The sequence below is a fragment of the Euprymna scolopes genome, chromosome 18 (genome assembly GCF_053919585.1).
Source record: "Euprymna scolopes isolate OS-2025 chromosome 18, ASM5391958v1, whole genome shotgun sequence".
NCBI lineage: Eukaryota > Metazoa > Mollusca > Cephalopoda > Sepiida > Sepiolidae > Euprymna > Euprymna scolopes.
The window spans coordinates 1,229,810-1,257,353 of record NC_136499.1 but is presented as its reverse complement, the minus strand read 5'-3'; the positions used below and the strand labels follow the sequence as shown (position 1 = coordinate 1,257,353).

At 34.1% G+C, this 27,544-nt stretch overlaps 1 protein-coding gene across 1 annotated transcript in view; it reads left to right on the top strand.

The window, feature by feature from the left end:
- The window catches only part of LOC145297481 (uncharacterized), a 60,578-nt gene extending 37,947 nt beyond the window's left edge, over positions 1-22,631 (top strand). Inside the window, exons 4-9 of the mRNA XM_080143352.1 lie at positions 3,168-3,378; positions 11,103-11,242; positions 15,420-15,572; positions 18,766-18,929; positions 22,260-22,468; positions 22,503-22,631. Of these exons, the coding sequence (XP_079999478.1) occupies positions 3,168-3,378; positions 11,103-11,242; positions 15,420-15,572; positions 18,766-18,929; positions 22,260-22,415 (824 nt within the window). The 3' untranslated portion in view covers positions 22,416-22,468; positions 22,503-22,631. The remainder of the gene's footprint in view (positions 1-3,167; positions 3,379-11,102; positions 11,243-15,419; positions 15,573-18,765; positions 18,930-22,259; positions 22,469-22,502) is intronic.
- Positions 22,632-27,544: the final 4,913 nt, after the last annotated feature.

Genomic DNA, 27,544 nt, shown 5'->3' with positions numbered 1-27,544 from the left:
TATGCTACCTAATCAAGGTATATTATGATTAATACGAATTAATATTATGCTACCTAATAAAGGCATATAATGATTAATGCGAATTAATATTATGCTACCTAATCAAGGTATATAATGATTAATGCGAACTAATATTATGCTACCTAATCAAGGCATATAATGATTAATGCGAATTAATATTATGCTACCTAATAAAGGAATATAATGATTAATGCGAATTAATATTATGCTACCTAATCAAGGTATATAATGATTAATGCGAACTAATATTATGCTACCTAATCAAGGCATATAATGATTAATGCGAATTAATATTATGCTACCTAATCAAGCGATATAATGATTAATGCGAAGTAATATTATGCTACCTAATCAAGTCATATAATGATTAATACGAATTAATATTATGCTACCTAATCAAGGCATATAATGATTAATGCGAATTAATATTATGCTACCTAATAAAGGAATATAATGATTAATGCGAATTAATATTATGCTACCTAATCAAGGTATATAATGATTAATGCGAACTAATATTATGCTACCTAATCAAGGCATATAATGATTAATGCGAATTAATATTATGCTACCTAATAAAGGCATATAATGATTAATGCGAATTAATATTATGCTACCTATTAAAGGAATATAATTATTAATGCGAACTAATATTATGCTACCTAATCAAGGCATATAATGATTAATGCGAATTAATATTATGCTACCTAATAAAGGAATATAATGATTAATGCGAACTAATATTATGCTACCTAATCAAGGCATATAATGATTAATGCGAATTAATATTATTCTACCTAATAAAGGAATATAATGATTAATGCGAACTAATATTATGCTACCTAATCAAGGCATATAATGATTAATGCGAATTAATATTATTCTACCTAATAAAGGAATATAATGATTAATGCGAACTAATATTATGCTACCTAATCAAGGCATATAATGATTAATGCGAATTAATATTATGCCACCTAATAAAGGAATATAATGATTAATGCGAACTAATATTATGCTACCTAATCAAGGCATATAATGATTAATGCGAATTAATATTATTCTACCTAATAAAGGAATATAATGATTAATGCGAACTAATATTATGCTACCTAATCAAGGCATATAATGATTAATGCGAATTAATATTATGCTACCTAATAAAGGAATATAATGATTAATGCGAAGTAATATTATGCTACCTAATCAAGGCATATAATGATTAATGCGAATTAATATTATGCTACCTAATCAAGGCATATAATGATTAATGCGAATTAATATTATGCTACCTAATCAAGGAATATAATGATTAATGCGAATTAATATTATGCTACCTAATCAAGGCATATAATGATTAATGCGAATTAATATTATGGTACCTAATCAAGGCATATAATGATTAATGCGAATTAATATTATGCTACCTAATCAAGGCATATAATGATTAATGCGAATTAATATTATGCTACCTAATCAAGGAATATAATGATTAATGCGAATTAATATTATGCTACCTAATCAAGGCATATAATGATTAATGCGAATTAATATTATGCTACCTAATCAAGGGATATGATGATTAATGCGAACTAATATTATGCTACCTAATCAAGGCATATAATGATTAATTCGAATTAATATTATGCTACCTAATCAAGGCATATAATGATTAATGCGAATTAATATTATGCTACCTAATTAAGGCATATAATGATTAATTCGAATTAATATTATGCTACCTAATCAAGGCATATAATGATTAATTCGAATTAATATTATGCTACCTAATCAAGGCATATAATGATTAATTCGAATTAATATTATGCTACCTAATCAAGGCATATAATGATTAATGCGAATTAATATTATGCTACCTAATCAAGGTATATAATGATTAATGCGAATTAATATTATGCTACCTAATCAAGGCATATAATGATTAATTCGAATTAATATTATGCTACCTAATCAAGGCATATAATGATTAATTCGAATTAATATTATGCTACCTAATCAAGGCATATAATGATTAATTCGAATTAATATTATGCTACCTAATCAAGGCATATAATGATTAATGCGAATTAATATTATGCTACTTAATCAAGGCATATACTGATTAATGCGAATTAATATTATGCTACCTAATCAAGGTATATAATGATTAATGCGAACTAATATTATGCTACCTAATCAAGGCATATAATGATTAATGCGAATTAATATTATGATACCTAATCAATGCATATAATGATTAATGCGAATTAATATTATGCTACCTAATCAAGGCATATAATGATTAATGCGAATTAATATTATGCTACCTAATCAAGGTATATAATGATTTATGCGAATTAATATTATGCTTCCTAATCAAGGCATATAATGACTAATGCGAATTAATATTATGCTACCTAATCAAGGCTTATAATGATCAATGCGAATTAATATTATGCTACCTAATCAAGGTATATGATGATAAATGCGAATTAATATTATGCTACCTAATCAAGGCTTATAATGATTAATGCGAATTAATATTGTGCTACCTAATCAAGGTATATGATGATTAATGCGAACTAATATTATGCTACCTAATCAAGGCATATAATGATTAATGCGAATTAGTCATGACAATACCACATTTGCTCCAAAAATTTTCTTTGAAACTATTGGGCCAATCCGTCTGAAATTTTTAATGGACCTTTTTTATAATAGTGCAGCGAACTACGTGTTATAGTATCCGTCCAATGCAAAGTTAGGAATAACAGAGATTGCTGGTCTTGTGTATTTCTAGAAGGTTCACCCTTCCAGTCATTGCCTTATCTCTTTGAAAAGGGGTTAGTTTATTACCAATCGCTCGAGGCGCCTCTAGCGGATGATGCTAGTGGAACTGCCCATGCATTTTTGCAGATCAGATTGGTTTTCTACTATGGCGCTGGTTCTTCAATCCCATTTTCCGACTTTTGTGTAACATCATATAACCGTGCAACAGGAATAAGTAATTTCAACTGTTTATCTGTCCATTTCCTTGACCTGTATCCTTTAGTTGTAATTGGACTTCATAACTGTTGACTCATTTAAAAACTAATTATCGTTAAAACTCTGTATAAGTTCAATAAGTATGTCAACTCTATTTTCAGATCAGGGATGTGGAATTCCAAGTAGTGGACATCGTTCAAGGAGGAAACGAATTGTTGGAGGAACACGTGTTATCTATGGACAACTACCTTGGCTTGTTTCATTGCATTTTCGGGGTCAACACCCGTTTATCAATCGTACCGGATTTAACCATCTGTGCGGTGCTAGCCTTATCAGCCCATCTTGGTTGTTGACGACCGCACATTGTTTTAGGTGAGTTCATTTGAGAACAATTATGTTATAAATATCATTATATAATAATTTTCAGGTGTTTATTTGTTAACAATCAAGACAAACTTGCATTGTTCGTGTATTATATAAACATATACAATAAATATACATATGTTTGTCATAAATCATTCTAATAGGTATTGAATTTTTCCAATTATCATTTATAATCCTCTCATAATATTTTTCATCATTCAACTGACAATCTGTCCATTTCATTAACTCTTATCCTCTTGTGAATTTTTGCCCAGATAAGTTGTAACTCAGTGGTAAAAGAACTATGAACAGAAAACGATATTCATCAGTTTCTTTCCTACCCATTAAATCTATATATATATATATATATATATATATATATATATATATATATATATATATATATATATCATCATCATCATCATCATCGGCGGTCACTCGTGTCCAAGTAAGACTGTCCTCTGTTGTGGCTTCTGTGGGTCCTCAGGTGAGCATAGAGCCCAATCCTAGACCCAATTTTTCTTGTGCAATTTGGGCAGATAAAGGTGGTGGTGGTGGGATGGGGTGGGGTGTGTCTGGTTGATAATCTGTCCTTTCTGTGCTTGCGTTTATCCCCAGTAGCTTGATTTAGGTCACTGCTATAAAGCGCAGCACCTTCGTGGACAGCGCTCCTCCATGCCAACCTGCTCCCAGCCACGTCCTCCCATGTCTCAAGGTCCATGTGAAACTGCTTTAGATTTACTTTGATGTTGTCCTTATACCACTCTGGGCACGCTTTCCCTCAACAAGCTGAGAGTAGAAAATCTGTTTTGGGAGGCGGAGATCCGGCATTCGGACATCTGAGCTGGCGTTGAGCAACAGTAGCGGTGATAGTAGGAATGTCAGCTTCACTCAGGCCGCTGGTGTTGGTGCGTCGGTCCTTCCAACTGATTCTGACGATTTTTCGGAGGCATCTTTGGTGGTACGTCTCCACGGTTTTTACGTGCCTCCTGTATGTGGTCCAGGTCTCTGATCCATAGTAAAGAGTGGGCAGCAAGACAACTTTTTATACCATGATTTTGATCTTTGCCAGAAGGTCACGGTTCTCAAATACTCTCGTCCTTAGCCTTGAGAAAGCCCCACTGGCACAGCTTAGACGGTGTTGTATTTCATCATCTATGTTGGCTTTTGATGATAGGATGCTGCCTAGGTATGGGAAGTGGTCCACATTTTCCAGTCTAGCGTTGTCGATGTTTGGGGGTGAGACTGGGGTACTGTTTGGTGGTGATTGATGGAGGATTTGAGTTTTTTTATATTGATTGTTAGTCCTAGCTGTTTGTACGCCCCCGTGAAGGCAACCAGTGTACACTGTAGGTCCTCTTCTGAGAGGGCTACAAGGGCGTTATCGTCTGCATACTGTAGCTCCATAATGGATATGGTGTTCGTTCGACCTTTGGCCCTAAATCTATTGATGTTAAAAAGTCGCCCGTCAGTTCTGTACATAATCCGAACTCCACGGGGAAGATGCTTGTCCGTGAGATGGAGGATAGCAGTAATGAAGATGGAGAACAGGTTTGGGGCAATGACACATCCCTGTTTCACTCCTGTGTCAACCCTGAAGGGCTCTGTTTCATTTCCACTACTAATGAGGACTGTAGCTGACATATTGTCATATAGCAGTCTCAGTACCCGAATGTACCTCTCTGGGCATTCAAACCTTGCAAGAACCAGTCAAAGGGCTTGACGGTTCACAGAGTCAAAGGCTTTAGCAAGGTCTATAAAAGCCATGTATAATGGTAAATTTTGCTCCCTGCACTTTTCTTGGAGTTGACGAGCAGTGAAGATCATGTCTATCGTGCCTCTATTTGGTCGAAAGCCACTTTGGGACTCGGGAATGATGGTTTCTGCAAGGGGTGTAAGCCTGTTGGCCAAAACCCGAGCTAGGGTTTTCCCTGTGGTAGAGAAGAGAGAAATGCCCCGGTAGTTCCCACAGTTTGCCTTGTCAGCCTTCTTAAAGATGGAGATAACTAGGGCATATCTAAGTTGTGCAGGGATTTTCTCTTGTTCCCATATTTTGAGAAGCAGGCATAGATGTGTCATAGAAGATCAGGCCCGCCTTTCTTCAGGACTTCTGCTGGGATGCCGTCAGAACTAGTCGCCTTGTTGTTTTTCATCTTCCTAATTGCATCCCGCACCTCTTCCAGACTGGGTGGTTCTCCCATTGCTCTCAATTATGGGCTGTTGAGGGAGTTTTTCAAGGGCCTCCATTTCTGGAGTGGTGTCCCTGTTCAGAAGATCCTCGTAATGCTCTTTCCATCTATTTGTTATTTCTCTCTTTCCTTTCAGCAGCGTGAGCCCATCCTTAGACCGAAGGGGGGTCAGAGAACGGTAGCTGGGGCCGCATACCACTTTTGTGGCTCCAAAGAATCCTCTCGTGTCCCCAGAATCAGCAAACTGCTGGATATCCTGAGCCTTCTTCATCCACCAGAGGTTCTTCAGCTTCCTGACTGTCGATTAGACAGCCGCTTTAGCCTTGGCATGGGCAGTTCTTTTAACCTTGCAATTGATGTTATTCTGCCAGGTGATAAAAGTTTGCCTCTTGATGTCTATAAGCTGTTGGATTTCGGTATCATTTTCATCGTACCAATCCTGATGTTTCCGCTTTTTCTGTCCTAGGATGCTTATACTGGAGTCCATGATGGCAGAGGACAGCTTTTTCCAGTGCTCTTCAGCGTCATACGGATACTGCTTGGGCAGGTCTGCGCTAAGAGCCACCTGGAGGTGTTGTTGGTAGGTGATATCGCCCAGCGGCTCGATGTTGAGCTTTGGTCAGCTCTGTCTTTTTTGCATCCTTTGCTTCCGCATTAAATGGATAGACATGATGGAGCGAATAAGACGGTGGTCGGTCCAACAATTGTCTGTACTGATCATTGCCCTGGTGTTCAGCACATCACAGCGGTCTTTGGCACGGACAATGACATAGTCAATGAGGTGCCTGATTTTACCTCGAGGGTGCATCCATGATGTTTTGAATGCGTTTTTTGTCGGAAAAGTGTGTTCGTGATGATCAGGTTATGTTCTGAGCACTTTGTCAGTAGGAATGTACCATTTGAGTTAATGTTCCCAACCCCCTCTCTTCCAAGCGTTCCTCTCCAGTGCTGATGGTCTCGTCCTGCTCTGGCATTGAAGTCTCCAAGTAGGATTATCTTGTCCCCCTTGGGGGCCCCGGATAAAATGGTGTCAAGGTCAGCATAAAAGGTCTCCTTTATTTCATCATGTGCATCAAGCGTTGGAGCATACACACTAATCACAGTGGCCATTTGGCTGCCCGCAAGCATCAGGAGCATGGTCATTAGGCGTTCGTTGATGCCCACAGGGGCTCATTGAGGTGGCGGATGAGGCTGTTCTTTAAAGCAAAGCCCACGCCATGGATACGTTGCTCTTCTGCAGGCCTTCCTTTCCAAAAGAAGGTGTACCCGCCTTTCTCCTCCCTCAGCTGCCCGTCATCAGCCAGTCGGGTTTCAGAGAGCGCGGCTATGTCAATCTGGAACCTCCTTAGCTCTCTTGAGATAATGGCAGTTCTTCTTTCGGGTCGATCACTTGTTTTGTTATCCATGAGGGTCCTCACATTCCAGGTTCCAAAATATAGGCGTAGGTTTTCTTTCTTTTTACGACCGCGTGGTGGTGATCCTCTGGATGCGGTAGTCCAGACAGGGTTTTTTTTAGGCAGGCTATTTTTAGAGGTACCTTTTCTAACACCCCTCTCCTAGTGGGGTGAGCAGAGTTGATCCTAAACAGGGCTGCTCAGTCATGGATGCAGCTGCCGAAAAACCTTCTGCCTCAATCCGTGAGGTTAGCGACTGAATCTGGCACCCACCGCCTATGTGCCAGGTTGTAGCTAGGAGCTGCCAGACTAAACTGTCCTTCTCCCGTCACCACTTCCTGGTCGCCACGGGACTTTTTCTATCCGGGAATTAAGGGAGAGCTCTCTCTGCCTCAGTCCGGGAGCTTAATGACTAAAACTGTCACAAGACTTTTCCATCCATGATGTAGAGTATGATGCGTTCCCTTTCGGGAGAACGCCTGCGCGTGATGTCTTTTAACGTGGGGAGACTGATGCGCCTGCAGCCACCACACGCCCCCTTGGCATAGGAGGGCCTGATTCCAATGGCCTGGAGAACCACGACGACTGGAGACCCTCTTCTGTTGAAGCCTTCATCCGCCTTCAGTGCCGTTGTGTCATTATTGTCATCATCCGCCGCATTAGCCGTTGAGGTCTTTTGGATCTGGAACCTCCCCTTCAACCTTACCCTCATGGGTGGCCCTACCAGGAGCCTAGGCTCCGGACGGCATCACTCTCAGGTTCATCGGAACACACAAGGTTCTCCACCACGACAAGGTGGCGAATCCAGGGAGAATATATATATATATATATATATATATATATATATATATATATATATATATAATAAACAGACTATATAAACCAGCTCTGTTCTGCATTGAGCACTCTTTAATAATCACGCGAGTTTCATTGGATTTACATCTAGGAAAACACTCAATACAACTAATATATACATTAAAACACACATTTAATTACACCTAGGTTTAAAGTAGGTCAGATCACTAGATATCTACGCGTAACGTTAAAAAAGCACACATAACGGAAATGTTGAATCCAAGGTCAACTGGGCCTTTGTCCTGTAAGTGCCTGCCCATTGGCTGATTAGGAAGGGAGTAGTGGAAACTTGGAAGCTGATTGGCTAACTAAAAACTCAATAGAATGTGAGTATATAAAAACGCGAGACAACCACAACTCTTCGCATAAGCCTGACGAATCCTAGCGTGAGTGAAACGCAGAATATTCTGTGTAGCTTAATTGCCATATATATTTTATAACTTAATATATTTAAATAAATATATATATATATATATATATATATATATATATATATATGCGTGTGTGTGTGTGTGTGTGTACGAAAAGTATATAAATGTTTATATCTTTTTTGTATTTATTTCCTAATTATTGACGTGTCGAAATATAAAAAGTCTTTAGAACAAAACGTACGTTCCTTTCAAAAGCACAAAATTTTCGACCGATCATTCGGTCTTCTTAAGTGTGAATATATATATATATATATATATATATATATATATATATATATATAAATATACTGCTTAATTAGCCCTAAGGCGAAGCTCTCTGTTTGTTTATAAACCAAACAAGCATGCCGAGTAATGTAAAAGCGGTGTGCAAGTGGCTACATACAAATGAGTATTTGATTTGGTCGTTCACGGGCACCGACCGCATGGACCGAATGTTAGAACTATTAACTAGATAAGTGTAGGTTCAATCTCTGGTTAGGGATGGGTGCCAGTCTAGCCGCACTGATAAAATGTGATACAAGGAACACTTATATATATTATATATATATATATATATATATATATATATATATATATATATATATATACTTAATTACTCACATAAAAATAACATACGAAAGTATAGATTTATGCGTAAACTTCAAAAGTGCTCATTACGTAGGTAGAGCTAGTTAGTAATTTATAAAATATATATGGCGATTAAGCTATACGGAATATTCCGCGTTTCATCCACTCTAGGACTCTTCAGGCTTATGCGCTTAGGTCTGAAGAGTCCTAGAGTGGATGAAACGCGGAATATTCAGTGTAGCTTAATTGCCATATATATTTTACTAAATTACTATATATATATAAATATATATATATATATATATATATATTATAGAAGTAACTTTGTCTGTGGAATGATCTTATCATAGTATACTAATACTTATAAATTATCCTTGTATGCATTCAATTTTTTCTAATAATAATTATAATTCTCTCATAATTATCTTTATCATTCAAATAGCAATACGTCCATCTCATTAACTATTTATCCCTAAGCGCTTTTTTCTGATAAATTGGTAACTTAATTAAAAAAATATCAACAGTGAAGATTATGCATTATTTTCTACCTTACTCATTTAAATCATTTTTTTTTATTTTACTTCAGCCGAAATTCTAAAAAATAAAATAAAATTTTTCTAGGACAAATACTTGATTTCTATGTCAGATGCATAGTTATTCGAATATTCTAATAAAGTTTCTTTTTACATCTCAACGGTTGAGTCAGTAAAGAATTGAATAACATTAATTTTCCTCTGCACAATTGATTAGTTAACTGCATTTAGTGTTGTAGGTCCATGTTGTTACTTGAGGCAACATCAATTCGAAAAAAAGTGCACCATTCTTTATATATAGAACGTGGATTAGCCATACATATTGATCCTCGAATACTATTTTGTTTTGAGTGTTTTTTAATGTCAGATTGGGAAAGTATCTATATGCCAGGTTGTCTAAACAAACAACTTTACAGAAAGATCTTACACACTCGAGAACGTGGATATTTATGCTTTCTCTTAAGTAAATATATTTATTTGTGTGTAACATGAAAATGGAACTGCTTCTTGGCCACCATGAAAAAATGGATATCTTCATCTTGACAAAATGCAATTGCATCAAAGGCGAGCAGACCCAAATCACATCTTGCTCGATCGTTTCACTCTGAGACAAACCCACAGTAAGTCTAAATGACGTGAAATCGGTTAATTGATAAATAATCTGGCTTAATTTTCTTTTTGTATCTATTTTTGGTTTATATATTTCTATATTATATTTCTCTCAGTCTGTTTATTTGTTTGTCAATTAAACCTTTCTCGCAATCTACTAGATGGATGTGTCTAAAAATTTTGTATGGCCGTTAAATATAAGAAGATGCAGCGATCTAATAAATATGGGGTAAGTTTGTTGCACAGTAAAAAATTAGTAGAGATTAATAGATATTAGTCGGCGCTTTACCACATTTACTATAAATGTTTTCTAGGGAATCATTTAGCTGCAATTTTGTATAGGCATTTTATGATATCCGTAATCAGCCATCAGTTCGACATAAATTACTCTTTCTAAGTGTAGTGCTTGCCCGTTTTTAACTGGCAAAATATCTAGTATATATGCAACTTTTGAATGCGCCGTGGCGTTGTACTTAATAAGCGGTGACATTAATAACAAAAACCTGTCAGAATTCATGATGCTAGAATAAGATCGGCCGCTTATATCACGGAAAAACAAAGGAAATTTTATTCCCTATCAAATGCGTTATTTTCTTTTGAACTTTGATTTCTACTAGTTATTAAAGAGTCAAGTATTGGCTGGATATTTCTCCGTATATTATCATGTATTTTTCTGTCTTACCTCTCGATTATTTTACTTATTGTACTTTTCTTGAAACACTCAAGCGGCAAAACATTGGACACTTGAAAAAACAGAATATAAACTTATTTAGATACAATGAAAGCAGCAGTCAATAATGTGTTTTGTTAGAGTAGTATCTTTAGGTTTGTTGAATCGTACTCACTTCGAGTTTTTATAAGCAGTTTCATCATTTTGACAGCACTATGTTTAACAATGAAAACCAGTTCAAGAAAGCACATGTTAGATATTGGCCGGGCAAGGCAAATAAAATTAATTATGTTGAGATGTTTTAATAGCAAAAAATGCTAAAACAAAGAATAATTCAAAAAATAGGTTTGACCCCTACACTCTTACGTAAAGGTAACTTTAAGTGACTACATACATAATATATACTACCTCACGATACAACACATATTCTGGTAAGCCATTACCGAGTTTTGTTAAAAAAAATTCTTTTTACCACATTTTAACAGCACTAAGGTATCAAAAACTGACGACATCTTCAACACAACGTTTTGGTCTGCCGTCGTCGGAGAATACAGCTTAGCCGTCGAAGAGAAGACAGAAAAAAGAGTAGAAATCGCAGAAATTATCATCCACGAAAATTTTACCTGTAAGTTAATATGAAACAGAATTTTTAATGGCAAAAATGGTTGCATGAAGAATTTTTAAAAGACAATGTATGATTCCAACAGTTTTGTACAGATCGCTCTTCTTAAATTCAAAAAGAAACAACAACTTTAACCTATGAATATTTGAGATTATAATTATTTGACTATTACGAAGAGTTCGCATGCGAAAAAACAACTAAATTTGATGGATAAATGATGTAATTCTTACCACAGAGAGAGAAAGAAAGGGAAGAGAGAAAGTTGATAACACTGGTCAACAACAAATTTATTGTTTGCGTTTTCTCAGCTGATTTAGGACGAATCTGATGCGCTGAATCAAAAAAAAACATTGGCTTTGCACAATCAAATCAAGTTTCTAAGCTATAGCAACATATCGTTTTTGATGTTTTTGTTCACATGTACGCAAGTGTGGAGCATTTTAGAAGAAGTTACGGGGGAAGTAAATGCCATATTTTGATTGGAAACGTTTATTTTAATGACAAGAAGTATTCATGTCCGATAGTTCTGAGTGATTATGTCGAAAAGGGATCAGTTTGAAGTCATAAAATAACATTTTGTAAAATTTTGTGCTCTGCATACATGAAGAAGGACTGGTCTTTGCGGGTGGAATTGGAATGATAGCGACTGCTTCACTTTCTTCTGACAGGCTTTTCCATGACTGACCATTTAACTGTCGTCAGATCTGTCAGCTCATCAGATTCAGAGTTTGAAAACTTAATAAACGAAGTGGAACTTGAAGCGTGAAAGGCATTTCTCCTGTGAAGACCTTTCTTGATAATGGTAAGTCCATAAACTACACTGGACTTGTCTACGACATACTGACTGCTTTCAGAAACCTGGGCTGCAACATTAGCGTTAAAATGCACTGCCTATTTTAACATATAGACTAGTTTCCTGAGTTCAGTGGGCGACGATCTAAAGGAAATGTACCATCAGGACCTGAAGGGGAAAGAGACCTGCTATCAGGGTCGCTTGAATGCAATCATGATGGCTGACTACTGTAAGAATCTGAATAGAAACCTCCTTGCCGCTGAGCATTCCAGGAGCTCGAGGAAGCAGAAGTTCAAGTCATGAAGGTTAAACAATTGTGAAGCAACGTGCAATTTACATGTATTTACTTTTATCAATGCTCACCATTCACTTTACACTAATCGATGATTATCCCGGGTAATTACTGAATGTTGTCGACAAAATATTTTTATCTTAAAAACATATGGATGATATGTGTTGATTAAAATCAGCTAATAATGCCACAAAAATGTCATCGATCTCGCCAGAAATCGTATTTTTTTTTCAAATCAACATAGCATGAAAACTTGAGCTTATGGAGAGTAACGAGCCCTAAATCAGTTGTAGAAATCTAGGCAACTAGGACGGACGGTCCATAGAGTTGTATATATATATATATATATATATATATATATATATATATATATATATATATATTATTCATCCGTAATCCATTCCATGGCCTGCATATAACAAAGTTGTATTTTCTTTTTAAATAAATAGAAAATGGGATTTTTAATATGAATATCAATAAACAAAAAATCGAAATTTATTCATAGATCGTTAATAAGTTAATTATTGAAACATACCTGAGTTTTATATACCAATCGTAGTGCATTCAAAAAACTTTCTCATAAGAAAAGAAAGTCCAATTTCAATGAATGCCTTTATATAGGGTTCCAGAGCATATATAGTGTAATATAATAATTCCCAAAAGTCCAAATATCCAGTTTTTTCACTTGGTCATTTACTATTAGGTTGATGCAAAAATAATGTCGTTTTTTTACGTTCAACTTCATGTCAAAAAACGACATTATTTTTGCACCAACTTAATAATTTTCAAAAGATATCTATTACAGTGTCTGTTTCGTATTGCGACTAACAATCTGCTCTATTATGTTTTTGCTGCATATTTAGTCACGTATTTACCTTACGTAATTAGCGTGTTTACCTTAAAAAACGTATAAAAACACAATTTTGCACAACTCATATGGTTCAAGTAACCGACACGCGCTGCCGTTCCTTCTCGTTTCGACGATTCTGGTGTTTTTATAAGTTTTTAAGGTAAAACATCTGATAAGTACGTGGCTAAATATTCAGCAATAACATAATTTTGTAGACTTTTTGTAGACTTATTAGTCGTTTTGGAAAATAATAAATGACTTACTGAAAAATTTGAGAAAACTTAATATTTGGAACTTAGAGAATTATTATGTTAAACTGTATATATATATGTATATATATATATATATATAGTCATCCACATACAGTACTGTTTCGCTGTTTCACAGCTCATCAGTGCGGCTAGACAGGCAACTACCTCAAGCCAGGATTGAAACCAGACCGTTTGTACGGCAGTCAAGGCTCCTAACCATTACGCTATTGGCGGCTGCTTGAACGAGTAGTGAGTTTAACGATGTTTTGATATCGTTCGAAATACCTCCGCTCGATTTGTTTACGCAAAGAGCGTCGCTTATATGCTAATGGTAATTCGTGTTTCACTTCTCAATATGCTCAACTCAAGGTGAGGAGCACTATAGTCATCCACATACAGTACTGTTTCGCTGTTTCACAGCTCATCAGTGCGGCTAGACAGGCAACTACCTCAAGCCAGGATTGAAACCAGACCGTTTGTACGGCAGTCAAGGCTCCTAACCATTACGCTATTGGCGGCTGCTTGAACGAGTAGTGAGTTTAACGATGTTTTGATATATATATATATATATATATATATATATATATATATATATATAAAGCTGAATGTGTGTGTGTGTGTGTGTGTGTGTGTGTGTGTGTGTGTGTGTGTGTGGTCACGAATAGGCTCCTATATGGTTGACTATTTTAAAAAAACTGATTACATATAATGATAAAAGATGTATCGAGACACAAGAATGGATAGGTTTGATCTGGCAGAACGGTGGTTCATTAAAATTGTGGGGTCTGCGTTCGCGCCTGGTCCACAAATATGGAAATAAAAATTTAAAAATTTAAAAAAACATTTACAAGTGTTTTTGATATAGATGTACATAAGAATACTTTGATAAGTATATTTTAACTTAAGAATACTTTGATAAGTATATTTTAACTTAAGTAGAAGTAGTATAATAAAATTGTGGAGTCGTCGTCGTTCGCGCCTGGCCTCCATAGAATGGGCATAGGCACAAACTTTAATAAAGACTTGTCATATCTATCTGCGTGAGTATACTTTGATAATTATGTTTCAGTTTGAAGAAATATGGTGTAATAACATTATGGGGTGGTCGTTCGCGCCTGACCTCCATAGAATGGGCATATGTCACAAAGTTTAGCAAGGGGTTTTAATATACATCCACAGAATATTGTGATAAGTGTTTCAGTGTGTATAATAAATTATGGGGTTTATCTATTTTATTTTTACTTTCATCATATTTTGCTTTGGTTTTGATACCCCCAAATTCAACCCAAATTTACAACCCTTCCTTTTCATAACCTATCATACTTCCATAAATCAGCGTCGATTTTCTGTAGGCTGTTTTTGAACCCAGTCAAGGACGGGTACTTTTGCTAGTATATATATATATATATATATATATATATATATATATATATATATATATGTATGTATGTATAACTACTTCATTTACTCACATAAAATTAATATACGAAAGTATAGATTTATGCGTAAACTTTAAGTATTTACTTCAAAAGTGCTCAATACGTAGGTAGAGCTAGTTAGTAATTTATAAAATATATATAGCGATTAAGCTACACTGAATATTCGGCGTTTCATCCACTCTAGGATTCCTTAGGCTTATGCGCATAAGCCTGAGGAATCCTAGAGTGGATGAAACGCCGAATATTCAGTGTAGCTTAATCGCCATATATATTTTATAAATTACTATGTATATATATATATATATATAGAGAGAGAGAGAGAGAGGGAGAAAAGTCAGTCAGACAGACAGACAAACAGACAGACAGAATAATAGATAGAGAGAAGAATAGAAAGCGAGACAGAAAGCGAGACAGAAAACGAGAGAAGGAGGGAGAGAGAGAGAGAGAGAGAGAGAAAAATTTGTTGCATACTTTTGTCTATGTGTTTGCGTCTATACACCGAATTATTCTATTCCACTGTTTCTTTTTCTTTCTGAAGACTTGATTTTTTTGTAGATTTACCGGTTCTTAAATACGACGTTGCCCTATTAAAGTTAACAGAACCGGTAACAGAAACGCAGCATATCAAGTTCATTTGTTTGGACCAGGAGAACATTATAAACCCAGGCGAGATGTGCACAGTGGCTGGTTGGGGGGTTCATTCCTACGGTAAGTCAAATTCGTTTTCGATTCAGAGTACATCGAGTTCAAAAAGTGCCGGTTACAAAACCACATTTTTACATATAACTATTACTTTGCAACATCATAGATATACACCATACACTTGTCTGTTTACCTCCTGTCAGCATAAAAGTTTCTCTACTATGAAATGTAGGACTGTTATTTGTTGGTTTTATAAAAGAATGCATTTATTTTGTTATCTCAAACCTGCGTCGATATTTTTACATCGACTCTCCCGTCTCTATGAGTCTCTTTGTCTGTCAGTATCTTTTCCTTTCCCGACACTCACAAGGCGCCCTGTTCAGTAAGATTTAGTTTATGCCATCCGATATCAGCTCTACTGTAAATTTTAAGCCCGATCCCCAATCATAGTTTTTCCAACAATACTGTTCGGTTGAGTTTGCGCTTTTAACCTACTAACCTACTAACACCATGGGCAATGATTGTTTCGCTTTGTCATTTCTTTACAAAATATTTTTATAACTTTTTATTTCGACATCAAATCTGTCTGCAAATGACCCCAACTTAAAACCCGCGTCTAGGCTGACAACCTTATCTCCAGATCGATTTTTGGTTTAAAGACCAATACTTTTATTTCTTATTTAAATTCATAAGACCTGTGATGCTTTTATCTCACTATGACTTGACAATCCACAGGGTCTGATCCTGAGTTAATGACACCAATTATGATGTTGACAGGCCTCGAACCCTAACAGTCACACAGTCGCTCCTCAGTATTGTGTTGTGTGATTCCTGGGCCAAACGCTTCGTTGATATCGCGAGCTGTTTCAGCAACTTTTCGGCCAAGCTCGAATAGAAAAAAGAATATTGTGCGAATTTGTTTTATCCATGTTGTATTCAACGTTCTGAAGAGAGGACATACTTGTTTTAAAACTATTGTAATTTAAATGATTAGATAGAGAGGAAAATGCTCTTTTAAATGATATATAAATTAAAGGTATTCTAACGAAAACTTATTTGAAAATACATTATTTGAAATCAAAATTAAAAATTCGGCTAGGACTTTCTTGTCAACCTAATAAATACGAATCCAGTAATATATTAATTTACAAAAATATTTTTCAGAAATACTTAATACTGTAATTAAAATATCTTTTGAATATAATAAACAATAATAGACCAAGTAAATTAAGTAAGAATGTTTAATTCCAAAGAGTTTTAAAACCAGATGTCGTTTGGATTGTTAAAAATACGAAATAACCCCCGGTGTATTCTAGTAACAAAACGTATTTTAATTCAATAAGCAGGTTTCTCATTCATACATCATCGCATTGTGAACATATGCTCATAGATTCTTTTCCGTGGTCGACGGCGATAGCGTTATTCTGGTTAGTAATGGGAGAAATTCCCTGTAATCTAAGAAATTATAATAAGAAAAAAATTGCCAGCAGTCGCACGACTTTTTAAATTTCGACGTGCCAAACACTCGACCACGCTCTTCTCCCGAATTTTCAAATCCACATCCTTTCTTTTCTCTTACAATCATGCTAGCATTAGTTCCTCCTTGTGATCAATGATATCATCAAGGTAACATGACCTCTGAACCACCTCAATAAACTTGCTATTCAAACATACTTATTTAAATTGATTTAATTTATGTCCTAGTAGTTTTATATGGCCTTGATTGTATCACATGGACAAAACAACTAGTCAATCGTATTGAAGTATTTTAAAATCACGTAATGTATTTCATTACAAAACCATTGTCTGATCGAAAAAAAACAAAACAAATATCCACTATCTGTTAAACTTTCCCTACTCACTCTATTTGATAAACTTCAAAAGTAAAACCCTTAAAAATTTTGGCTATGTCAAACGATCAAACACTGACCTGTCGAAGTTATGCTTTGAGGGCATGTTAAAAGACAAAAGAAGCAGAGAAAAGCCTGGAAGAAGGTAGAAACGTCCATCACCCAACTTGCAATGAATCGGAACAAATGGTAAAAAATAAGTTACGTGAATTCGCAATCCGCACTAAGTGGAAGATGCAACTCATGAAGATGTAAAATCTATGATGCTGGAATAATGATTGATCGCTTAGGACACGGAAAAATTCAAGTATTTTTGAATGGAAATTGTATTACCTATCAAATACGTTATTGTGTTTTGGGCTCTGAATTCTACTAGTTATCAAAGAGTCGAGTGCTTTCTTAATATTTCTCCGTGTATTATCAAGTATTTTAATCTTTTATCTTTCGATTACTTTTACTTCTTGTACTTTTCTTGAAGCACACGAAAAGTAAGATATTGAACAATTCAAAGACGACTATAAAAATACACAGTAATTTAGATACAATCAAAACGTTGGGCAATAACGTGTTATTGTTATCGAGGTATCTTTAGAGTTGTTGAAATCTACTCCCTTCCAGTTTTGTAAATATGTTTTATCATCACTTTTTTAACAGCACTATGTTTAACAACACATTCTGGTATGCCATCTTCGAATTTTATTAAAAACATTTTCTTTTCATAACATTTTAACAGCACTAACGTATCCAAAACCGATGACATCTTGGCACAAGCGGAATATGCGACTCAAATATTTGAGTGCTCATCTGTCTTTCTTGTCTGACATTTCTTGCTCATAAACTGATTGCCCTCTTCCAATTTACCTGTAATGCCAATACTTACAAATACCACAAAACAATTAATTCATTCTAATTCTTTTACCACAAAGTTACGCTTTCCTTATACTGAGTTCTTTCCAAAACTATAATCACGGTGTTGTCCATAATAGTAAGACGTCTGTCATTTATTTTTAACCCTTTAAATTGCTAATTAGAAATGAAATTCTGGATTAAATTAAAACTTGAATGCACATAGACTTTATTAGCGTTGTGGTGTCCACATTAGCGTTAATAATTAACTCGTCCACTTTCTATAAAGACCGAGAGATCTCGTGCCGTTATGCACGAGTCATACACACTTGGCAGTCGGACTGACTTACAATCACTTTTTTCATTTGTTAATTCTATTTTTCTGTTCAATATCTTGTTTTCATTAAATACTGAATTGTGTGATTTTTTCTGAACGCGTATCGATCCATAACAATTAGTTAAGCAAATTAATATTATTATAATTAGTTACGGGGGCGATTTTAATGTGCAAATATATTTGAATTCTACAACTATTAATATCAACCGTATTTTTCTATTAACAGAAGGGACAGGATCTGCTTATCCTTTCCAGACGACGTTAACTGTTTTATCCCAAGATGACTGTGATGAAAAAGTCAAACATCTTAACGCATATTATCGTAGAATCTATTCGGATTACGAAACAAAATTTTGTGCTGATTCTGATAAAGTAGAAGATTCGTGTCAGGTAAGTATATATCTTTATATCTGTGAAAGTGATAATGTGTGTGAGAGGATACTTCTCAACCTATATATTCAACGATTTTTTTACCTACATACTTGAAATTTTGGTATATAAGGTAATCAGACATTTGGAAAACTCTTTAATTGGTTTTCATCTGGTAAAAAGGGGCTTTTAAGTGGACAAAATTGACAAATTTGTATGTGGCAATCAACGGATTTTTATCTGCTAGTCAACTGTTTCACGAGGTTCAAACCCCTTTTTAAAATCGTGGTAAGCTGGTCTCATAGTTATCGTATTTGACTCACTGTTTTTAAGTTTTGGTTTCGATCTAAGCTCAAGTATTTTTCACTTATAAGAAGTTTAGAAAAAGCCCAGAATACTCGCATGCACATTTTCAGTTTCTTTCCTTCGTTTTACATAATTTCTAAAGGAGTTTAGCGTTATGTTTATTACCGGGCAATGCCGGGTAAATCTTCTAGGACTCGATAAAATATGCATCAATAGAATTGATCTATCGCTTTTAACTTTACTATAAAAAGCTTTCCAATTTCCTATTATGCGATTAGGTCGTTCCTTTCAACCTCAACACACTTTGTGAAACAAGAAATATTTTTATATATTGTGACAGTTGTATTTCTTCTACCCATTATCTCTCGTGATTCGAGTTCGTAAAAAGAGACTAAACAAAAACACATATGAAGTAACTTTTTGATTTGCAACCTTATTATACTTTTGTTACGAGGTCGAGGAAGGAGAAACAATCGCAAATATCCCAAACTAAGTAAAACAAAAGGACCATTATGCAATAATACTACATGCAACGGGTCAGAACTGAGCGTTTAGAATGGCAATGGCACCAAATCTAGTGTAAGAGGGACATCAATACGAGAAAGAAATTTCTGATAAGAAGCACATCGGCACTGATGCAGAACTGAATCCAAAGTGGCATCGGTATGTTTGGGCAGTTTACAGTAAATTGCTGGAAAATTAGGCGGAAATAGCCAACACGATTAGGCAGTCAACAATCGGCTGTCAGCAAACGATGTTTTAATTCATAGAAAGAAAGCACTTATCTGATTCCATACTTAAAAATTGTTTTCGATCATTGTTGTTTTCATGCCAAAACGTGTCTTTGTCGCTTACATACTTGCCATGAAAAAAGAAAGGACATCGAACTTCGCTCATAGCTGTTTCTATGTTTTCGTCTTTATAAAATTTATTTCTTGGAAACATTTGACGAAAAAAGAAATATGATTTTCTTAAAAAATAAATAGTTCGTTCATATAATTAAACTCACGGTAAGTCTTAATTTCTTGTTTTCAGGTGTATTTTATATTAAGGTTTAAAAAAAACAATACTCGTATGCATATTTTCAGTTTCTTTCTCTTCTTTTTACACCATTTCTAAAGGAGTTTAGCGTTACGTTTAATACCGGGCAATGCCGGGTAAATTTTCTAGGACTCGATAAAATATGCATGAATAGAATTGATTTATCGCTTTTAACTTTATTAAAAACTTTCCAATTTCTTATTATGCGATTAGGTCGTTCCTTTCAACTTCAATACACTTTGTGAAACAAGAAATATTCTTATATATTGTGACAGTTATATTTCTTCTACCTATTATCTGTCGTGATTCGAGTTCGTAAAAAGAGACTAAACAAAAACACATATGAAGTAACTTTTTGATTTGCAACCTTATTATACTTTTGTTACGAGGTCGAGGAAGGAGAAACTATCGCAAATGTCCCAAACTAAGCAATCAACAATCGGCTGTCAGCAGACGATGCTTTAATTCATACAAAGAAGGAAAGGTTTTGTGTGTTTAAACTTATCGTTTAAAAATGTTTGCATTGATTTTTTTCGGCATTATTTTCCGGCTTTTATCATAAACTTCAGGAAGATGCCAAGCATCGTGTATGAAGCCTGGAAACCCGAAAATGTATTAATTGTCATCGCATGTAATAATTTTCATTTTCGGATGTGTGAGTGAGTTGTACCGCTGCATCTCAATCACCTGAATTTTCCAATAATTGAATCTTTTTATAATAGACTGATTTTTGTAACAAGTTTCTATATCAGATTAGAACATTTTAGGCTAGAAATTAAGTGGGTTCTTGAATAATCGTAAACATGAAATTAAGAGGACATTTTGAGGAACTATCAGTTGAACTATATAATTGAAGTCGACTTATATATTATACTAGCTGGGTGCCCGGCGTTGTCCGGGTTTTGGCGGTGCGTGTTGAGCAAAAAAAAAAAAATTGTAGAAGGAAGGCAGACTCTAACCCATACCGCGAAGGAGGAAACGAATATGAAAAAAAAACGTGACGTCTTTGCCGTTGGGTCAATCGCCAAACCGGAAGTGGAGAAGGTTTAAATTAAGGCTAGTGAATCGAAAGGAGGGGATGATTTTTGAAAATATCGATGAAAAAAGCGACCCCTCCTTGTAGAAAAGTGCCCAGTTGAGGATAAAAGAATTAATACTTTTAGCCAATTTTTCGATATTTGTCGTCCGAAGGATCGCGCTTCAAAACGATAACGATATCGTGAAAATCTGTTGCCTCTGTCGAATTTTTAGACAAGCATACCAACATATATACATACATTTAAAAAGACAGGTAAGATTTATATTATAGATTAAGTATGTAAATTTTACGTACAAAACATAAGTGTTGGCTAATAAAAACTTGTCCGAGCAAAGTAACAAGCAAAATAAAATTTAAGAAATCACAAATCAAAAATGTGAAAAAGCAAAAACTGACCAACTTTCAGATATAACCTGTGGTCGATGCTATTTAGTTTTTTGTTCGATATTTTGTACAGATTATCGAGTTTAACATAAATATTATTCAATTTGGCAAAATGTATCTGATGAACGTCAGACTTCAGATCGACCGAAACTTTGTGAGAATATCAGGCGATATGAAGTGAGTATTATTTCAAATTACTCATGACTTCTATCTAATTATGACTGACGGAACAAGAGCATGCTACCCACGTGGATGAAATAAAGAATCCTATTCGGCATTCCCTGTAGATTCCCTGCAGATTCCCGAGTTCAACAAAAGGATTTTTGAATTCGATAAAATACGCCTAAAGAGGATCGAAGGTTACATCGACCGGAACGTTGTAAAGTTACACTCAAGATGAGAAATGTAGTCTGAATAATCCAAATAATCCAAATTATTAATCATCATTTCAAATATTCGTAAAACTTTTACTGGAAATTATTTTTAAATATCTAATAAAAATGTGTTTAATTGTTACGTTTTCTATATGTTGTGTATTATATTATAGATGTTGAATTTATGTTTGTAAAAATGTTTTTCAGGGTGATTCAGGCGGCCCGTTACAATGCTATCGCAATGGACGTTGGTATGTGACAGGATTAGTATCTTCTGGATACGGGTGCGGCGAACTTCCAGGTGTATATGCACGTGTTGGGTACGTTATCGACTGGATTAAAGATCAAATGAAACAGAACTAGAGGAACCATTATTCTTTTTGCAATCACAGCAAAAATATCCTTTATATATATATATATATATATATATATATATATATATATATATATTATACATATATAGATAAAGTTGGTAATAAACAATATTCTTTACATATATGTATATAGAATTTTCACACAAAAGAATATATAACCTCGATTAATAGCAGGCATAAAACGTTTTATAATCTTAGTAATTTGCAGATAACACCTTTACCCAATATGACCTCGACAAAAACTAATTAAAATGAATATTCTCATTAACGACAATAATCTTCAATTGCATCATTCAAAATTTCTAACTTACTATCCAAAGGGCAGTCCCCAGCAATATGCCCTCTATTCCTACGTGTTATATATTCTGCTAAATTATTTAAGTTTGTGTTTATATTTTTGTATATTTTGTATGTACATTTTTATTAAAACACATCTTAATGATTGACTATATTTTGTTTTAAAGCTAAATTATAGAGTGTATTGTTTATTTGCATGCTTAATGCGATATTTGTAGCTTCCATATATTCATATCTGTTTAGTTTATACTTATTGAATTAATCTTGCCAGATTGTATAATTGCGTATCTATAATTTTAATCTTATATATGTTTGTTACGGCAGTTTAGTAAGCATGGTTGCATTATTATTCAGTTTAAAATTTGTATACAACTATAATAATATCCTTTTAAAATAGCTAGTTATATGTTTAGCTTATATGTCACTGTTTTATAGCTGTTGCAATAATCATTATTATTTTAAATTGGTTATTATTTATTTGATCTTTATCTATACCTATCATAGCTTATTTTATTTTTCATATAATTAGCATGTTTTTATTTATCAGTAATTTTTATATTTAAAATTGTGTTAATTTATTTATTTCGAATGAAAACCTCTTAATCAAATAGTATATGCTCCAAATAATTTTGTATGTCATGTGAATAGGTAATGTTATTTTAAAACAACACTTTTAAACCAATATTATCCGTCCAAGCAGGTTTCAAGAAATTTCATCTGTATTGTATCTTATTATACTATGGCTTTGTTGTTGTTTTACTTTTTAATACCATGATTTATTGTTAAAATGCAGATTCCATGAACAAAGCTTCTTTCCGAGAACGGTCAGCCAATGGATTACGCCGATTGCGAAATGACGTCGAAAATTCTAGAATTTAAAGTAATTCAGAGAACGCATGCGCAGTTGTTAAAATCGTTTTAGAAAGAGATGATTTTAGTTGACCTCCGCTTGATATAAAACGCAATTTCAACACGAAATAATTGATCTTTTTTTTTTGAAATTTTACATATTATTGGTTCGAGATATCGCTTTTATTCTAATGATGCCAAGTTGGTGCCTGTACGATGCACATGACAGAAATTTTTAGCAGATATACAAACATACAGACACCTTCCCTTTATATATTAGACTAACGTTGCCCAGGTGTCTGTAGGTGTGTGTTCAGCAAAAATAAAAAGTGGTAGTAGGTAGGCAAGCTTGAACCCATGGCGTGAAGATGAAAAAGAAAGTGAAAGAGAATCTGACGTCTTACCGCTACTCTATGGCGCCACCGGAAGTTTAAAGCGTTCAAATTTAACGTAGTCAATGAAAAACAAAAGATGGCTTGCAGAAATGGCGTTGCTTTTAAACTTCTCACGAAAGCAAATTAGTTTAATGTAGGGGGAGAACCAGATCCGCCAAAAAGGGGCACTCTGGCAGTATCCAAATAAATAGTAATTGTCTCAGTATGAAGGGTTTCCCCTACATTGACCAAGGACCAATTACAGAACAGATGTACTCGTCCCGAAGGCTAGGCGGTTGCGTTCCAATAGTTTGGCTTTATTTATACGAAAAACATAAACAAACACTGGAGACGATGGCACGGTGAGAATTTTGTTTAACTCGATAAAAAAGATGGAGACAATGTCCATTATCAAATGCGAGATAGTACGATCTGGGAAGTATGCGAAAACTTCTCGCGGAATCTAACCGACGCGAGAATCCACAGCCAAAAGGCCTTTCGTGGACATACACAAACGCCCGCGCACATGTTGCTTTTTAAATATTAGATGATAAATTTGATTATTTTCATTGTTGACAAGGGATGCATATCTATGAATAATATATTTAAGTACCTTTTCATCGATTTTGAAGTGATAGTAAAATTGGTTCCGGTAGAATATATTAATGGTAAAGTTTGTTTGGTTGATAGTTATTCGTTGGATTGAAGTTTTTAAGTGTTAATTGTGTTTTCTTATTTTAAGAAATAAATTAGGCTCGATTAATTATTTTTTTTATAATTGCAATTTTGTACCGATATGGGCATTCGCTTTTGTAATTTAAATAAAAAGAATTACTGGCGGTAGGTTTTTATATACTGAAGTGATGAATTAATCTTTGTTGGAGTCAATGTGTACATCGAGAGACGAGGTTTTATTTTTTACGTTGAGTTCGTAAATGAAAGAGCGTACTAAGTTAGTTTGAAATGCGTCTTTTTAAATTCGTCTATTTCATTAATGCTATTTGTAAGGACAAATATGTAAGGGCGAAGATGTCGTCAAAGTATGGAGAGTGTTTTGTTGTATTGAATATTCAGTTTTTAATGTTTGCCATATAGAAATTGCTGAACGTTGGTCCCAGATCGGATCCCATGGAAATACCATCGATTTGTTATATATATATATATATATATATATATATATATATATATATATATATATATATATATATATATATATATATATATAGAGAGAGAGAGAGAGAGAGAGAGAGAGAGATAGAGAGAGAGACAGACAGACAGACAGAGACAGAGCGAAAGAGAGAGATGTTATTTGCTTTTGTTTTTGCGATTCCCTTTAGAATGAATTATACGAGAGTGCATATTTACCTAAATGCGAGTTAGGAATAATTTTCAGTTTGACCAATTTGGTACTCCCATATGGGGAGCAGCATATGTATGATTTTTAAAATATAATTACCACTGACACGTGTTTCGTCGTCTAGGATTCATATATATGAGCGCCGTTCTATAAGCAAGGCTTCTTATTATTTTTTAACTCAAAACTGAAACGCTGAAGAGCTACAAAGTTAGCAGTGATAACACTAAAACGAGTAACCTTTTTGTGCTTTATTATTTATTTTTCTACATAGTCACCACGATTCTCAATGCACTTTTGGCAACCTCTTTTTTAGCCTCAGTAGTAAAAATTCGCGCCTTATCCCTCACATCTGTGTCACTACTCTGAAATCAACGAACTCATCTCAAACTGCGTTGAAATAAATTTCATCAGCTTCATAAACGTTCAACAGGCGCCGCTGAATGTTGATCGCTATACTTTCCTTCACTGAGTAGGTATCTGTGTTCCTACCGCATGTCCATGACAGGGATTGATTTGTATCCGTCAATATATGCAACAGAGAGCTGGAATTTCAGATCATGAATGCATAAGTTCAGTCGCCATAACAATACAATTCGCAATCCCCTCTGAAGCATTTAGACAGAATAAATAATAGAAAGCATTAGTTTTCGAACGTTCCTTTTATATCTATGGGCGGTGTATATGTGTATGTATATGTTGATGTGTGTACGTGTGTGTATCCATGGGGTTCTTGTACAAATAGAACACACCATTAAATAATACATGTATATTATATTGCACTAATAAATAATACAAATGCTGTGGAACAGACAATTTAATGATACAAATATAACTGAAGAGGTCGTTAAATGATAGGAATATTATGTAAGACACAAATGATTCAATTAAAATTAAACACACAATTAAATTATACAATTAAAATGAAACACACTATTACATGAGACAAGTAAAATGAAACATACAATTAAATGGTGCACGTATAAATTATTGCACCAATAAATAATATTGCATTAATAAATAATAAAACAAAACACCATTAAACCGTACAAGTATAATGGCACATTCTATGGAATAACGAAAAACACTATTAAGTGATACAAATATAATTGAGCATACCGTTAAATTATACGAACATATAATGTATGAATTTCAATCCCATGTAACTTTTAAACGATATATTTGTAGAAAATCTTTTCAAATTCACTTAGACTTTCAATTTGCTTAATTGTTATTTCTATTTCGAGAACAAAAGTTAAAAGAGTATTTTGAAAAGAATTGGTTGTAAAAACAATAAAGATATTTAAATAAGCTCCGTCCAATGAAAAGCTATATTCATATGCCGTTAGATGATTTGTATTCGAAATAGAGAACACTTGACCTGAATATTTATTTAACAGTCAAAATGTATGACTTTTTCTCTGATATTTGTAACAATAAAACAATGATATATTTGTAGCAGTAACAAGTGTTTTATTTCGATCAATATATATTTTAGAATTAAGTTTCCTTTATATATTCTTTATTATTACTTTTTCTTTCTTTAATATGTTTCTATGTATAAATATACACGTTAGTTACCCTCATTAGGTCAAGCTAAATTGCATTATTATACATCAAACATAAGAAATAAAGAAAAATTGTGCCTTGCCAATATTCGCACTCGATATTTATCAATACATATAACGAAAATATTCATTAAAAGAAACATGGAATTAAATCAGTAAGATTATTTTAATATATAATTTTTTATTAAAATGTTAAATAAACAAATACTAAACGTTCACTCTTAAACCTGGTTACATTTTGAAATTGAAGAAAGCTATGATTAACCCCAGATATTGTATATAAATGTGAAGTTATAACCAGTAATGGAACTAAGGTTTATCTAGGTGGAACTGGACTGTATTTAAGGACAGATATCGAAATCGCCTAACAACCTTTAAACTAGATAACGAGAAAGAAAACAACACTACAAACAACAAAAATAACAGTAATGTACAGTAATAAAAACAATAGCAGGAGTGACAAAAGTAGACAAATACATAACATAATTAAATCTTTTTTAAATAAGTAAAGAATCCAGGTTGTCTTCGACTATCGTTCATGATATATTATATATTATAATATGATACAAATGTGGGTATACCTCAGAGGTCTATCCTTGGACCTTTATTATTCCTAATATTCATAAATGACATACCTGATAAAAACAATTTCTGAGATGGGTGTATTTGCTGATGA